This window comes from Festucalex cinctus, chromosome 1, assembly GCF_051991245.1.
Source record: "Festucalex cinctus isolate MCC-2025b chromosome 1, RoL_Fcin_1.0, whole genome shotgun sequence".
NCBI classification, from domain to species: domain Eukaryota; kingdom Metazoa; phylum Chordata; class Actinopteri; order Syngnathiformes; family Syngnathidae; genus Festucalex; species Festucalex cinctus.
In genome coordinates this window covers 36,640,134-36,656,148 of record NC_135411.1, presented here as the reverse complement: position 1 = coordinate 36,656,148, position 16,015 = coordinate 36,640,134, and the positions used below count along the sequence as shown (strand labels likewise).

Sequence of the window (16,015 nt, the reverse complement as noted above, 5' to 3'; positions counted from 1 at the left end):
TTTATGTCTGTTTTTTTTTTTTTTCGCACATTAGCTAGCTGCTCAATATAAGATTCAGTAAAGTCCGTAAAGACGAAGTCATTTGATTTATATATTTAAGTAATGAGTGTGTATCAGACACAAAAATGTAATAAAACGGCAAATAGGAAAGTAGTAATTGATATACAGGTTACAAAGTACTGACATACACACCAGCATCATGGCACTTTCTGTGCATTTACTTTTCAAAATCAGATAATCCGTCAAGCATTTATTTTTAAGTGTCAGTGATGAAAATGATTTGATCGCACAACCTGGTTCAATTTTATTGGAATTTATTGGCTTTTTTTTTTCAAAAACAAAAAAAGGGTGACAATAGCTTTGTATCCATAAAACTAAAAGTGTGACAATGACATTGGCTTGAATTAAAGCACAGCTTGATGTTTGAATACAAAAAACAACAAATGAGCAATGTGTTCTTTAACCCTTGAACTAGTAGTTTAAATACATTGTTGTGAAGAGGCAAACAAAAAATAAATGTAGCAATCCTAATCAGAATGTTTTTCAGTATACGTCGCACATACATGCCATCAGCGTAAATTACACAAAGACAGGCTTGGGAGGGAGGTTAAGGTAGTGTTAGCTGTAAAAGAGGTGACAAAAACCCAAAAAAATAAAAATTCATAGTGTTAATCCAACAATACAGTGAGTGGAGTGTAAGATATAACAAAAAATTAAAAAAATCAAATCACATGATTATAACAAAGAGGACTACGCTGTCTACTACGCCAGAAGCGACAGTAGCTTTGTTTTACTAACAGGCACAGATGCTCGTCTAAGTGACTTCACTTCGCCAGTAGTGAAACGATTTCAAAAGAAGAAGAAAAAAAAAGAAAAAAAAAAGGTTGCTGATAAATGCCCAAGGAGCATCCAATGTGCTCTTGTTCCCCACCACCAACAGTTCCTAAAATCTACATCGGGACATGTCACTGGGGAGAGGGAGGAAGAAAATGCTTTAATTGTTTGAGGACTAATAGCACTGTTGGTGTAAAAATAGAAATAAAATATAACTGCTGGTGAGGGATTTGGGAACGATCGATTGTGGGAGCAAACCAAGAGGCTTTATTTGGCAACTTGATTCCCACTGAGAGCCCTGACTGTAAACAAAATGAGAGCGGGACCAACTGGATCTAACGTAAGGCCTCATGAAGTTGAACATTGTCTTTACAGTATACAACGCTACAATTCTCTCGATCTTGACTCAATGTTGTAACAAGGGAAAATGGTCGCTTGAACCGCTGCAGCTACGTTTACGGGATGCAAAATGGAGATTGTTATCTGGTGGGTATGTATACTGGTGTAGTTCCTCCTCGCGCTCCCGCCCTTAGAGGAGGCTGCACTTCCTGCCCTTCTTCTTGATGGGCGGGGGGCACAGGACGGCGCGGATGGCCTCGTCGAACACCGTTTTCAGGCCGCGCTGGGTCAGGGCGGAGCACTCCAGGTACTTGACGGAACCTGAGTGGAGACGGACGGGTTAGAGTCACATCAAGCATTTGATAGCTATCCCATCTCAAGGTGCATTTTCAAACCAGCGATTATATCACATCACAAATATAGAAAGCATCAATACTTGACAAAAAATGCAATCTAACAGCATTCAGTTATGCCTCGTACATCATGTGGAACTGTTGACAATTCATACATAATGGAGTGGTACCTTGTCATAGGTTTAATTTGTTCTGTGACTAAGCTCATAATCAGTCGTTTTGTCCGATCCCCAATCTTTAAAAAACAAGCAGCATACACCTAACCTTGGTCTGCTAGCTAAATTCTCTCTGTATTTGTGAGTTCACAAACTTCCAAGAATACATCTTGTATTGAGCCCGTTGATTTCCACCGATCGTTGGGACCAATCACAGAGCGACATTGTGTTTGGATATACAGCTGAGACGAAACCAGGAAGCACCGACACCGTAGGAAACAAATGAATCGAACATGGATGAATGTAAGCTGCAATTAATTCTGTTCGTACAGAATTACAAACCGTTTCCTTGTTTATGTCGAACAGCGTCAAACATTCGGGCATTTTTATCTGATAAAGATATTTCTGCTTTTGGACTTTCTTTGATTGAACTCATCGTCCACTCCCATAGCTTCTGCCATGACGTTCCATGCAGTATTCCTTTTTAATTTGTCCTTTTAAAAAGGATGTGCCATGTCATATCTAATTTTGTTGCTTTCCACCACGATTATAAATCTCTCCTTGTCCATGTTCGCTGGTGTTTAAACAGTGAATGAATCGTTAAGCATTATGACGTTTTGCTGACATAATTGGATATAAATAGGAGCTGGTGAGTGTTTTATTCTGAAAAGTAACCGGAAATTTATTTTGAAACTGCATCGCTCTTCCTGTCCCGCTCGATGTGTTCTGTGCTAGATTGCCATTTGACGGAGGCTGACGGATGCGTCGTCCGGCAAAAATAGAAAATGGGTCTATCCGTGTGACGGGCTCCTACCCGACGCAGCTGAGACGCAGTCGACATCCGGTGTACTCTCAGGGTGAATAAGCTACACACCCTCTATTGGTGGGGAATAGCAACCGGGCTGGGCCGTGAATAGCGAAAATCTGTGGATAATTGACACCCACTGAAATTAATTGGGAGAAAAATGTGGGGGGGGGGGGTTTCATGAAAAATGAGGGTGAAGTGGGGAAAAAAAGACAAACAATATAGAAATAAAATCCACAAATATGTGCATCCGCAGGTACTGCGGTGGTTGACTGTATCTATAACGTTTAACACATACTAAATTTGTATCTGATAAACTAATGGAATAATCAATAGCATCATCATCATCAACATCAACATTCTAAAAATATTTTGTGGTTGCAGCCCGAATATTACTGAATTTTTTTATTGGAGGGAAATGAAGAGGGTACATACCAATTTCTTTGGCCATGGCCAGGCCTTGGGGGTAAGTGATTGGTGCCAGTTTCTTCTCCTTCAGCTTCTCAATAGTGTCTTTGTCATCTCTCAGATCCAACTTGGTGCCCACCAGGATGATGGGAGTGTTGGGACAATGATGTCTCACCTCAGGGTACCACTGCCGGCACACGGGTCACAAGTTTAGTTTCCAAATACCACTAAAACATAGTGATTTTTGTTTTTAACTCATGTGGTGGCCTATCTGGTGGTGGCCAGAATAGCTACTTCCTTACTGCTGCTAGACTCCTGAACATTGTCTCCTGATCATAATTGCACTACTGTAAATAAATATCTGTAAATACTGTAGAGATAGTCATATACAATTATTTAGCTCTTTATCAATATTATATACATATTTATATCCTGCCATAATGTGTATATACTAAATCGATCTTATTTTTAAAATATATATTTTATTCTTGCTAAAGCACTTCTGGATGGATGCAAACTGCATTTCGTTGTTCTGAACTTGTGACAGTGCAATGACAATAAAGTTGAATTCTATTCTATTCTATCTATTCTTCAGCCTATTTGTACCTAATTTTTTTCCCTCACAAAACATTGCAAAAAAAATAAACTGTTCATCATAGAGTGTGTTGAAATTTGTTACATTAACAACACATTACAAATAATCAACGTGTATGCCCTTTTTTTTTTGGGTTGTTCAAATGGGTCTCAAAACAGATCCAGGTGGCACTCCATTGACTCACCTTGGCACGGACGTTTTCAAAGGAGGCCGGACTCACGAGCGAAAAGCAGATGAGGAACACGTCCTGGCGGGTGGGGGACAAACGATAACGTCAGAGTGTAAAACAGGAAGGTGGTTGTGCGACCGTGTCGTTCCGGTTGCTACCGTCTGAGGGTAGGAGAGCGGACGCAGTCTGTCGTAGTCCTCCTGTCCTGCCGTATCCCAAAGGCCCAAGTTCACCGGCTTGCCGTCCACCATCACGTTGGCGGAGTAGTTGTCAAAGCTGATAAAAGTGGGAAAACATTCGTCATCTATTTTCAAATGCTTTTGAAAACCATAAAACAACGATGTTAATGAGTAGCTGGCCGATCCAGTTTCACACTCCTACAGTGATACTCGGGCACCACAACCTAAAGAATTCATGATTCAACCTTTTGTCAAAAGCACATCACTGAGTGCTTTTGAGGTCTATCCTTTTCCAGCTGCTTAAAGCTGGCAGCCCGACATGCCAAATAAAAATTATGTTACCTGCATATATTCCGTTTGTGAAATCAGTAAAAAAAAAAAAAAAAAGGTGAAGTACAATAAATTGGAATATGGTTGAAAAGTTGGTTTATTTACTGGTTAACTAGACACTTTTTTTGGGAGGCAGATTCTGGCCTAATTTCTATACTAAAAAGAAAATTGCATAGTTTGCATTTTTTATTTATTTCTTGAGATAGTGAATTTGGGATTTTGCTAAGCTGTAAAATACAATCATTGAACTTCACTTTTGACCTCAAATAAATTGAGTTCTCCACATTATTCTCATTTATTGGTGTGTATGTGTCCATACTCAAAACTTTAAAACTCTGGCTGCAGCTGTTGAATATTTGTAGAATGGAATATTTTACCGATTATCCTATTGATTAACCAGATGAAACTAGATTTGGCATTATTAGCCCTAACCCTACTTACATAAATACATAGAAGTGCACTATGCTGTTTTGGGTTTTTTTTTTTTTCCATCAGGTCACAATTAGTATAACATGTCAAGGCAGGTCTATTTATTTATATAGCCCTTAATCACACAAAGGGCTTCACACGCCCACAGTTGACAAATACCGACGACAACCCCTGATCAAACAACAAAAGCCCAAGGGAAAAAGAAAAAAAAAAGCCATAGAGATAAGATAAAATATTAAATAAAATATAAAAATTATAAATAAATAAAAATAATAATATATAGCATAGAAATGAAATCCAACTATAGTCTATATTGTTTTGAATTTGCTGTCATTAAGCATGGTTCAGTTTCCATAGTCATGCATACTTTGACATAGAGGTCATTATTATTATTATTATTATTATTGTTATTATTCGTTTATTTATTTTTTGGCCATTCTTCTCAAGTGAATTTCCACATCATCATCATCAGTGTGTGGTTTTGTTATTATAAACAAGTAGTTGATTTTTGACAACACCTCAAAAGACAATCTATTCAAGTATGGTCTGACAAATGTGGTGGGCATTTGACTGGCCCATGTCGTCGTCTTTATCTCTGAGGTTGTTCATTTTCCAAGGTACTGTAATAAAAAAAGGGGAAATATTAAAAACTTGGTTTAATTCTTATAACTGTATGCCTAACTTTTGTACTCCCTGGTTTTTGCTGAAGATTTCACAAGCAAACTATTCTGTCAGAGAACTTCATATACAAATTCTCCTCCACTACATCCAATAATTCAAGAATTTTCCAAACCTTGAAAAATGCTCAACAAAAATTCTAGAATTCCCAGAATTTCAAGCAACAACGGAAAACAATCATAACCAGTTATGCAAGCGGGAGAGATTTCCATCTCGACAGGCTGCCTTATCTCCGGCCACGAGGAAGAAGATACTCACACAGTGGGGATGTACTCTCCGGGAAAGGCATTGGTGGTGTAGCTGATGAGCAGGCAGGTCTTACCCACAGCTCTGGAGAGAGTACGGAGAAAAACAATGTTCATCTGTCCTTGACACTTTCTGTAGTCAGATAATAGACTGCATTTCCAAACGTGTGTCTGGCTCTTTAGTTATTAAAAAACAAAGAAAAAAAAACAAAAAACATTGAGGTCCAGTCTTTGTCTTTGGCCAGAAGCACAACAGTGATAGCAATGAGGAAACACGCAATGATATCCTTAGAACAGGAAATGGAATTCACTCCGACATAAGTCACATTAGCATCTGCTTGCTAATATTTGACCAAATTCAACTGCATTGAGCAATACAGATATTTACTTTATTTTATTTATTTTATTTTTTTACATAAACAGTAGCTTTAAGTCTCATTTTATTGTGGTTTTATAAATGGTATTGTAATAGCCCAAAAAGAATAATGCCAGGCGTATATTTCCCATTCCACTTGGTTGACAGTTAATATTACGCAGTTGATACAATGTTTTATAAGTGTTACAGATTGAGGCAGGTAAAAACGTTCTACTTCCAAAGGTGACATTTACAATAGTAATGTCAAGCTTACTTTCAGTTTTACTGTACTGAATGAACTTCCTCTAATGACCAATCAAACTTGTTTACGTTTTAATGGCTCATTATATGTGCCAAACATCCTCAAAGGGCAAATATTAATGTTTGTTAATGTCAAGTGCATAATTTTGCTATTGACTTGTTTGACAGTTTATAATCAACCTTTGTTTATAAGATAACAGTTGGAACATTAAACAGTTTGGTTCTACGTCCTATGAAAGAAATGACAAAAGTAAGCAAGTAAACTGTATGGTCACATGTAATCATTGCCTGATCACTAAATGGGAAATTTTCCAACGGTGTTGCGTGTATGCTGCAGGTGTAGGCGGTCGCTGTCAAAATCAAGGTGGAAAGGAAGGAAGGGAAGGGAAGGGAAGGCAGATCCACGCATGACTCTGCTGCTGTGGCATTCACCGCCACCACCACCACACCCAGAACAAGAAGTTATGAGCGCGTGCGCGACCTCCCACGCGTCCTGACATATCTCACGCACGCACGCACCCAGTTCGAGCCAAAGGGAAAGGAATGCAAACATACGGTGGCCGCCAAGGGTTGCAAAAAAGGGGAAAAAATTGTGTAAGGCGATTTTAACGATCAGACTTCGGAATGCAAATATCGAACAACTTAGTGCAGCACATTAACCGTATTCATTCATGTACGTAAACTCAGTTGTGATCGTATCGATGTGCTTTAGGCTCGAAGAATTTAAACAGCTAAGTTGGGGGAGACCGTTACAGTCTCAGACTTTAACTGTTAAACACGTACATTGACGCAATCGCTCTCCTGCTCTTGTAAAACGTTTCAAGTTTCAGTTTCGACAACATAAAAAAAATTTTTTTTAAATGTAAAGGCCCACTGTCTGGCCATCAGCTGACTCACCCGTCCCCGACAACGACACACTTGATGGCCTGCATAGCGCCGCGCTCGATGGAGGAATGCTGGTTAGCCCCAGGAGCTAGCCGATGTAAGCTCGCAAGTCTTCCCTTTGTCCGCTATGGCTGCGCCGCTAAAATGTCCCGAAAGCTTCGCTCAAGGCGGCCGGTCGAATCGCTTCAATGATACGGTAAGAGACTGTCGGAGAAGTTGAGACAACTTATGGAGCACTTGACGCAACTTTTATCCGGGCGATTCTCTCGCTTACATTCCCATGCTGTCGAACGGGAAGCTAACCAAGCAAAACAGCGGCCACCACCCCTGACAAGGAAGAAGAAGAAAAAACAAGTCCGACAGCTACCGCCACCAGATGGTACATCCGGGCTACTTGAGCGTTACGCCCACGACTTGTTGTCTTAAAAATGAGCAACTTCCACTTCATATAATTAAAAATTGCCATACATATCATTAATATAACATCTGAATGATTTGGATAAACGTGTAATTTTACGGTACGGTGCGTTTAGGTCAAACAGAAAAAGGCCAGGCGGACTACTTAACGTGTAACACATGACGTCACGCAAGAGCGTCCCATTTCCTACTGCAATATTGTATTATGAGTTAAACACAGAAGGTAGTCTTACAGGCTCTTTCTACATTCCAGGAAGTGGACATCCTTTAGTTATATTTCCTTTATCTTTCTGTGATTAATTAGGACTTAGGACGTTCTTTTGTTGTGTATTGTACCAAAGCACAACAAATTATGTGAAGGGCCTCTAGCACACAAACCTTTGTAAAGTGAAATCTTAGCCTCTGGACACAGAAGACATTTGGTACCTGCCTGGTATACGAGTTTATTGAAATATGGCTGGCGACCAGTTCAGTGTGTACCCCACCTCTTGCCCAATGACAACTGGGATACGCTCCAGCACACCCATGGGCCGTGACTGTGGTGTGGTTAAGCGGTACACGAAATGGATGGATGGATAATATGATTACGGATAAGACAAGGATAAGCACCATGTATTAAAAAAAAAAATCTCAAAATTTCTGCATTAATTTCAATGACAATATCCTCACTAGGGGTGCACCGATCGATCGGCCGGCCGATTTATCGGCCCCGATTTCCTTAATTTTAGAAGATCGGTGACCGGCCGATCCCTTAAGAATAAACCGATCTTTTCCACCTACCTCATCTCCCTCCTCAGAGGTTTGAAAAAGTCAGCCCCTGTCCTCTTCTGCTGAGATGACTTATTGGATTTTCATTTTTATTTTAAAGAGTAACTTCATGTGCAGTTAAAACAACCAATTTGTATTATTTTGCTGATATTGTTCAATGTTTTCCAATAAAACAAGATGAGAACACTGAAGGTATATGCTGCTTGTAATGGGGTGGGGGGGGTGGGGTGGGGTGGGGGGGTGGGGTCGGTATCATCAAAAATCGGGATCGGCAGATCAGACTTGTTAAAAGATCGGGAATCGGTGATCGGCCGGAAAATTGTGATCGGTGCACCCCTAATCCTCACTCCATCCCCACTCATCCATAATCTTGGAATCCTCCTAGACCCTACCTTTCGTTTGAACCTCACGTCAAGCAAATAACCTGGGCTGCATTTTTTTTCCATCTAAAAAATATAGCACGACTTTGCTCTTCAATCATCTTCTCCGCTGCTCAAACTGTGATCCATGCTTTCATATTACATCCAGAATTGATTACTGCAGTAGCATTCTTGATGGTATATCATCCAAAACCCTCACAATTCATCAAAAACTGCTGCCTCACCCACACTCGTTCCCATGAACACATCACCCATGTCCTTCAAAACCATTGGCTCCCCATCCTTCAACGCATCCAGTTCAAAATTCTTGTAATTACATTCAAAGCTCTCCATGATCTGGCCTCTCCATATCTCACCAACCTTCTCCACCACCACACTCCATCTCACTCTCTCCGCTCTTCTGGCTCCAAACTCTTGCCCCTCTCCTATAGGACCAAGCTGGAGAACCCCAGGACGAACCTGGGGAGACAGAGCCTTCTCTATTGCCGCCCCCACTCCATGCCTACTCTGACCTCTCTACTTACAAAAAAAAAAGAACTCAAAACAGATCTGTTTAAAGTCGCTTTTAATGTTTAGTAGGGCTGGGAATCTTTGACTGTCTCACGATTCGATTCGATTACGATTTTTGGGTCTACGATTCGATTCAGAATCGATTTTCAATTCTCGATTCAAACTATTTTCGATTCAAAATTATTTGATTGACAAATGATTTCTGCTTCAATTTACATATATGCACAACATTGTCATGATCTCCTCCAGTCTGCTTTGCAAGACAAAATGACAAATAGAGACATTAAAGTGTCTTTTTTTTTTTTTTTTTTTAAACATTTGTTAATTTTGTATTGTAAGTGCCTTTTTCCACAAAAACAGCATGTGGGCTACAACTGCCTTTTCCCCTTCTTCATTTCAAATTTAAATATAATCGATTTTTGGATATTAAATTTCAATTCGATTAATAAATGAGAATCTCGATTCTTTTATGAATTGATTTTTTGGCACACCCCTAATGTTTAGTATTATGAATGCTTAAGTTTTTGTACTGATTTTATTGTATTCATTTTATGTTTTAGACTTTTCAAAGCATTTTTGTACTGATTTTATAATTTTCCTCGATTTTTTTGGACTTTCTGTGAAGTGTCTTTTTGAGTATCTTGAAAAGCGCTATACAAAATACATTTATTATTATTATTATTATTATTATTATTAATTACAATTATAATAATTATATTATTATTATTATTATTATTATTATTATTATTTTACTATTTTGTATATGCACCTATGTATTTATTCATGCAAAAACAAAAAACTCCCATATTGCTAATACTGTGCCAGCACTTATGAAGGCCTTAATAATAATAATAATAATAATAATAATAATAATAATAATAATAATGCATCGGATTTATATAGCACTTTTCTGGACACACAAAGACCCGTTACAATGGATTATTATTCATGCATTTACACATTAGATTAGGTTGACATGGCAACAGATAGAAGGTGAAATCCGATTGAACAACAACAAAATCTAAAAATACATTTAATTGAAGAGGTGAAGCCACGAGAAACATTACAAAAGAAGAGATTAGTCAGCATTAATAGTTTCCTTTCGTCTATTCGCCTGACAGTATAAATTCGGGGTTTAAAAAAAAATATGTCCACTTGTGTGTTACACCATTTCTAGTCCCCCCCCCCTCCCCCGAATGACAACAACACCACCAAAAGGGGTAAATAGCAGAAAGGCATCTGTTGGGGTGGAGCACTGCTGCCAATACAAGTCAAACAAAGCCGGTGTCAACATTTTTACGCCGGTGTCATTCGGCGGCGTAAGGCATGGACCGTCGCTGCCGAGCGGCCGCCTCTCTCCGCTCTCAACCCACCGAGTGAGCTGACTTGTTGGCCTCTATGACGGGGCTGTCTCACTTGGTGCTCCGCTTCTCGGGCACCGCGGGGCGCACCTACGGAGTGTTTTCCAAAGGCCTGACCAGGACTTTATTGATATTCTTCGATCTAGCCTGGCGACTGCGAATCAGATTCCCATACATCTACCTTGTCGCCTCGATGATGTTTAACGTCAGACTTCAGGTAGGTAAAGTGGACACAACGACAGAACACAATTCTGTTTACTCATACATGAACTCATGTCAGTTCCCTGACAAGTGGCTGAATAAAGCCAAATTTAGACTTGATTATAATGAGTAAATTATCCTATTTATTCATCCATTTGTGTCCATTTATGGGCAAAAGAAATGCATACAATTCTCGAGTGTTTTACTGTTTTAACAATTTTTTTTTTAATGATTGTTCTTGGGCGGCACGGTGTGGAGTTTGCATGTTCTTCCCATGTCTGCGTGGGTCTTCTCCGGGTACTCCGGTCTCCTCCCACGTTCCAAAGACATGCAAGCCGGGTTAATTGGGCGCTCCGAATTGTCCCTAGGTGTGCTACTGTGCTTGTTGTGAGTGTGTTTTTATTCACCTTTATCTAAACAGGAATAGTCCTTTTGATATTCAGAATCTCTTTTGCAAGCAGATCCTGGTCAACACAGTGCCACGGCCCATAGTAGTTGTATAATTAACCATTTGCAGTTCATAAATGCTTTATGATTGTTACAGTTTGATGCAGGAACCTTCAATTTCTACTTAAATTATTTCCTCTGGGAGAAAATCTTAAAAAGCATAGTAAAGTATAACAGAGACAATTACACTTTGTGAGTTTAACCAAACAACTCCGACAAAAGTTTGCTAAGATTTATACTAACTCACAATGCCAGCAGTATTGATGCTGTGGCTTTATATCCTTTTGTAGGGCTGTGCAATTAATCGAAATTCAATTAAAATTTCAATTATTACACTCTACAATTACAAAATCAGCATAATCATAAAAAAATTACATACTAATTTTTGAGTTAATGTATACATTTGCACCATTTTAAAATTTTAAAATAACTAATTTAATCACTTTTGTTTCATCCAAAAGGACCTGGCATAATTATAATAGTGTTTCAAAGAATTTTAATTGTCTTAATATTTTGTAGTTTTTTTTTTTTTTTTTTTTTTTTTTTACGTTTAAGCATGTTCTTGTTTTGTACTGAAATATAAATGATCGTCCTACTGTACAGTGCACATGCTGCACTCCAACTTCAAGTTTTTTCCAACATACATACATACATATATATATCTAGGCCTTCTCGATTATGGGAAAAATACTTATCACGATTATTTTGGCAATAATTGAAATCACGATTATTCAAACGATTATTTATTTTTGGTACAAAACAAGATCATGTTTAAGCATTTAAAAAAAATATTAAGATGAACTAAAAAAATACTAAAAATACTATATTTATAAAAATAAATAAATAAATAAATAAATAAAAGTAAAAAATATAAAAAAAAAAAAAACTATAAATATGTAAGTTACTTTTGGACCAAACAGAATTTATAATCATATATATTTATAATATACAAGCGGCCGAAATGAGTTTCCTCCGCAGGGTGTCCGGGCTCTCCCTTAGAGATAGGGTGAGAAGCTCGGTCATCCGGGAGGGACTCAGAGTCGAACCGCTGCTCCTCCCAACGCGTTGAGAGGAGCCAGCTGAGGTGGCTCGGGCATCTGGTTCGGATGCCTCCTGGACGCCTCCCTGGGGAGGTGTTCCGGGCATGTCCCACCGGCAGGAGGACCCGGGGACGACCCAGGACACGCTGGAGAGACTATGTCTCTCGGCTGGCCTGGGAACGCCTTGGAATCGCCGGTGGAGCTGGTTGAAGTGGCTGGGGAGAGGGAAGTCTGGGTTTCCCTCCTAAAGCTGCTGCCCCCCCGACCCGACCTCGGATAAGCGGAAGAAGATGGATGGATGGATATATTTATAATAATTAATATATTTTATATTCATATTATATTTATGTATTATATATAAAATATTATATTTTATATATTTATAATACTTTATTTATTTATGTTGAAGTACAATCATTTATTTTTTGGTACAAAACAAGAAAATGTTTGACCGTAAAAAAAACAAATAAAAAATATTAAGGCACATAAAATTATTTTGAATGAAACAAAATTTATTAAATGAGTTATTTTTAAATTTAAAAAGTTGCAAATGTATAAATAAATAAAAAAAACTCTAAAATTTGTATTATAATCGTTTTTGAACGATTATGCTGATTTTGTAATTGTGGAGTGTAATAATTGAAATTGTAATTGAATTTCGATTAATTGCACAGCCCTACATACATACATACATAAATTCTGTTTGGTCGAAAAGGAACTTACATAATTGTGTTTCTATTTTTTTTAAATTGGTCTTAATATATTTAAATGTGATGTGTAAGCATTTCTCTGTGCCCTGCGATTGGTTGGCAACCGGTCCAGGGTGTCCCCTGCCTACTGCCCAGAGCCAGCTGAGATAGGCGCCAGCACCCCCTGCAACCCTTGTGAGGAATAAGCGGTCAAGAAAATAGATGGATGGATGTGTAAACATTTCTAGTTTTGTACCAAAAAATAAATGATCGTCCTACTGCACAGTGCACAAGCTACACTCCACCTTCAAGTTTTTGCCAACATAAACAAACAAACAAATAAATAAATAAATATTATTATTATTATTATTATTATCATTATTATAAATATATTATTATAAATTATGTTTGTTTCAAAAGGAACATACATAATTATATTGTTTCTATTGTTTTCATTGGACTTAATATTTTTAAATGTGTAAACATTTTCTCGTTTTGTCCTACCAAAAAAAATAAATAATGGTTTGAAGAATCATGATTTCAATTATTGCCAAAATAATTGCCATTATTATTTTTTTCCATAATCGAGCAGCCATACCTTTGAACACAAACAGTGTAGCAACACATGTAAACAGACAATCAAAGAAAAGTCACATACTTTATTACTGCAGCTTCCTGAGCAGTTGTAATCTTTCTCATGTTACATGTTACATGTGTGTGCTATGCTGCCCCATGTTGGCCAAGATGTACTGTACACCAGAGGGAGCCACACAATGCTTGCAATAGAATCATGATGCACAAACCGTTAACATCTTATTCTATTTAATTCTATGATGACTGTACGTTTTTACAAAATACGATGCCAGAGAGAGCAGTTGCTGGTGTTTTATGGCGGGCTGGAATGACTTAATGACATTCCCATTTGATAAGGATCAATGATTTAAGATAAAGTCTTTCAAGTAAAAATTGTGGAAGTCAAAGCCACCATTACATTCCTGCTTTCAAGTCCAATACATTACATTTGCTTGCTGTTTCTCGTGCGTTATCAGGTCCACATTGAGATCCACTGACGTCGACATCTATGACCCAGCTCGGGCCGAACATCGAACCTCCTGATGAGGACGAAGACACTCTCGCCGCCAGCCGGATGACGGAGGCAGCTGGCAACCTTTTGCCACGCCCTCATGCGGCGAGTCCAGTGCCTTTTGGGGGAGGACGGAGATGATTTGTGAGTGGGGACGAAGGGTCCCGCTTGAGATTCAGGAGCTGCTCCGTATTTTTTCCCCTCTGGCGTCACACTGCCTTTTGCTCTGTGGATCTAAATGTATGATCATCTGCTATCAACATTCATACATTCCATAAAAAAAAAAAAAGTTTTGGATTGGGGCTTTTGGGTGAAATTTTAAGGTGAAGACCTAAAATGCACTATAACAGTGTTATTGTAACATTATGCAGTTTGAACATTAAAACTGCATATAAATATTAAGCAGTGATTTTTTCACATGACACTAGAGGGAGCCTGCATACCAGACTTAGAGAATCACTGCCTTGTGATTTTTACAGGAGACTGTAATTTGACCTTCTGTAAACTTCTGAATGTGCAACTGCACTGGCTGTTTACTTTTCCCCACACCTTACTGTTCTCTAACAAGGAGCTGAATGGCAAAATTCACAATCAGTATTTGATCTATGACTGGATCAATAAATGTCTGTTCTGGATCAATCAGAATTGGATTTTAAACAATCATCGTCATCTTGCTATGCACATATTGGCATCATGACACCAGGACTACGCCTAAAAATTGATCAACAGTAAGAGGCTTTAAAAAGGAAGTGGCCACTGAGCTTTTTAAGAGTGTCAAGTCATTAGCAGGTTGCAACACAGTCAAGTCAAGTTTACAGAATTTGTATAAGCCGGAAGTTGACAAAGACTCAACACCCCCTGATCTAACCCTCCATCAACTCCAAATTCTATTGTGGTGAAAAAGAAGAACCCTTGAGAGGGGACGTCAAATGGAGGGATCTTCCGCAAATGTTGTAATCTCAGCAGAGCGCCTCCAAGAGTCACGAAAGGCACAATTTAAACACCTGTTGTGAATTTTGCCGTTCATCTGCATGTTGTCAAACAGCAACTTGTGCACAAAGAAGTGAAACATTCAGCAAATAGCCACACATAACACATTCCCAAAAGGTTACAGTGCATTTTAGGTTCATCCTAAAATTTCACCCCAAAGCCTAATTACCCCCAATTATTGTGAGCCGTGCATCTTCTGCTAGGACGTTTCACTTTTATATCTGCTGTGACAACAATGAAACTCAAATACTGTACCTGTTCATGGACACGGAGCACACAAGCATGACTTTTTGTGTGGACACTTGAATTGAGGCTGCGTGTCGAGCGAGTACACTGGCTACCTCACTACAGCTCGCCGAGTACATGGAAACGTTGCAGTCTTAAAGGAAATGTGGCATGCGCTCATCCAGCCATCACTCTGCTCTTCGCTGGTACTGCGAGAAAAGAAAAGGTGGCATTTACAAACAAAGGCAGAAAATGCTTTTATCTTCAGTCTATTGTGCAAGTATGTGTCGAGTGTGTGATGGTGAAGATGAATTAATTTGTAAAAGCAATAAATTCATCAAACCAACTGGTTCAGCCTTTTCACTAAATTAACAGTTTAACGAGCAAGAGAAATATAATAATAAAAAAAGCAAGAAACAAATGCATACTTTTCATTAACCAGTTTTAGGAAAAAAAATAAAAATAGAAACTTATGTCCACACGGGGGCAGCAGTACTTTGTTTCGCTATTGCTCAGCTTGTTAGCAAAATAATTGTCTTTTTTTCTTTCATTTTAAACTGTATGAATTTTTAACAGTTACCAACAAATCAATTAAAAAATACACAATATGCTTGCCAAAATAAATAAATAAATACATGCAAAACTCTCCAGAAAAGTTAATTATAAAAACGAAAATATTAAAATGCAATTTTACACATTTTGATTACGTTACAGGATTACAAGATTTATTTACAAAAATAAAACCGATGTAATCACAACATAAAGGGACTGTCTTGTACAATTTATGTAAAAAGTTTGGAGGATTCTGACTCGTCACAGGTTGAGTACCAATAAAAAGTCCCATCTTAACAGAAAACAAAAATAATAGCAACAATAAAAAAAG

The 16,015-nt window shown here is 38.3% G+C and overlaps 2 protein-coding genes across 3 annotated transcripts; one reads left to right on the top strand and one right to left on the bottom strand.

Annotated features, from left to right (window-relative positions):
* Positions 1-297: 297 nt before the first annotated feature.
* On the bottom strand, positions 298-7,557 carry rac1b (Rac family small GTPase 1b). 2 transcript variants are annotated; one of them, XM_077533168.1, is made up of 6 exons: positions 7,033-7,557; positions 5,533-5,604; positions 3,817-3,934; positions 3,674-3,736; positions 2,918-3,081; positions 298-1,494 (listed from the first exon to the last, which is right to left on the bottom strand). In XM_077533168.1, the coding sequence occupies exons 1-6, from the start codon at positions 7,065-7,067 to the stop codon at positions 1,314-1,316; spliced, it is 633 nt and encodes a 210-aa protein (XP_077389294.1). In that variant the 5' UTR covers positions 7,068-7,557; the 3' UTR covers positions 298-1,313. The 2 variants fall into 2 exon arrangements, with proteins under 2 accessions (XP_077389294.1, XP_077389286.1); XM_077533160.1 differs by having other exon boundaries at positions 2,922-3,081; positions 7,033-7,548.
* Positions 7,558-10,270: 2,713 nt separating this feature from the next.
* On the top strand, positions 10,271-15,478 carry smim10l3 (small integral membrane protein 10 like 3). The gene is made up of 2 exons (XM_077533086.1): positions 10,271-10,673; positions 13,883-15,478. The coding sequence occupies exons 1-2, from the start codon at positions 10,494-10,496 to the stop codon at positions 13,901-13,903; spliced, it is 201 nt and encodes a 66-aa protein (XP_077389212.1). The 5' UTR covers positions 10,271-10,493; the 3' UTR covers positions 13,904-15,478.
* Positions 15,479-16,015: the final 537 nt, after the last annotated feature.

Excerpts from the sequence above, each read along its gene's own strand:
- smim10l3 (XM_077533086.1), top strand. The coding sequence starts at position 10,494 with ATGACGGGGCTGTCTCACTTGGTGCTCCGCTTCTCGGGCACCGCGGGG. Across the intron at positions 10,674-13,882 it reads TGTTTAACGTCAGACTTCAG|GTCCACATTGAGATCCACTG; the intron begins GTAGGTAAAGTG and ends GTGCGTTATCAG.
- rac1b (XM_077533168.1), bottom strand. The coding sequence starts at position 7,067 with ATGCAGGCCATCAAGTGTGTCGTTGTCGGGGACGG. Across the intron at positions 5,605-7,032 it reads TGTGTCGTTGTCGGGGACGG|AGCTGTGGGTAAGACCTGCC; the intron begins GTGAGTCAGCTG and ends TACTCTCTCCAG. Across the intron at positions 3,935-5,532 it reads GGAGAGTACATCCCCACTGT|CTTTGACAACTACTCCGCCA; the intron begins GTGAGTATCTTC and ends CACTTTTATCAG.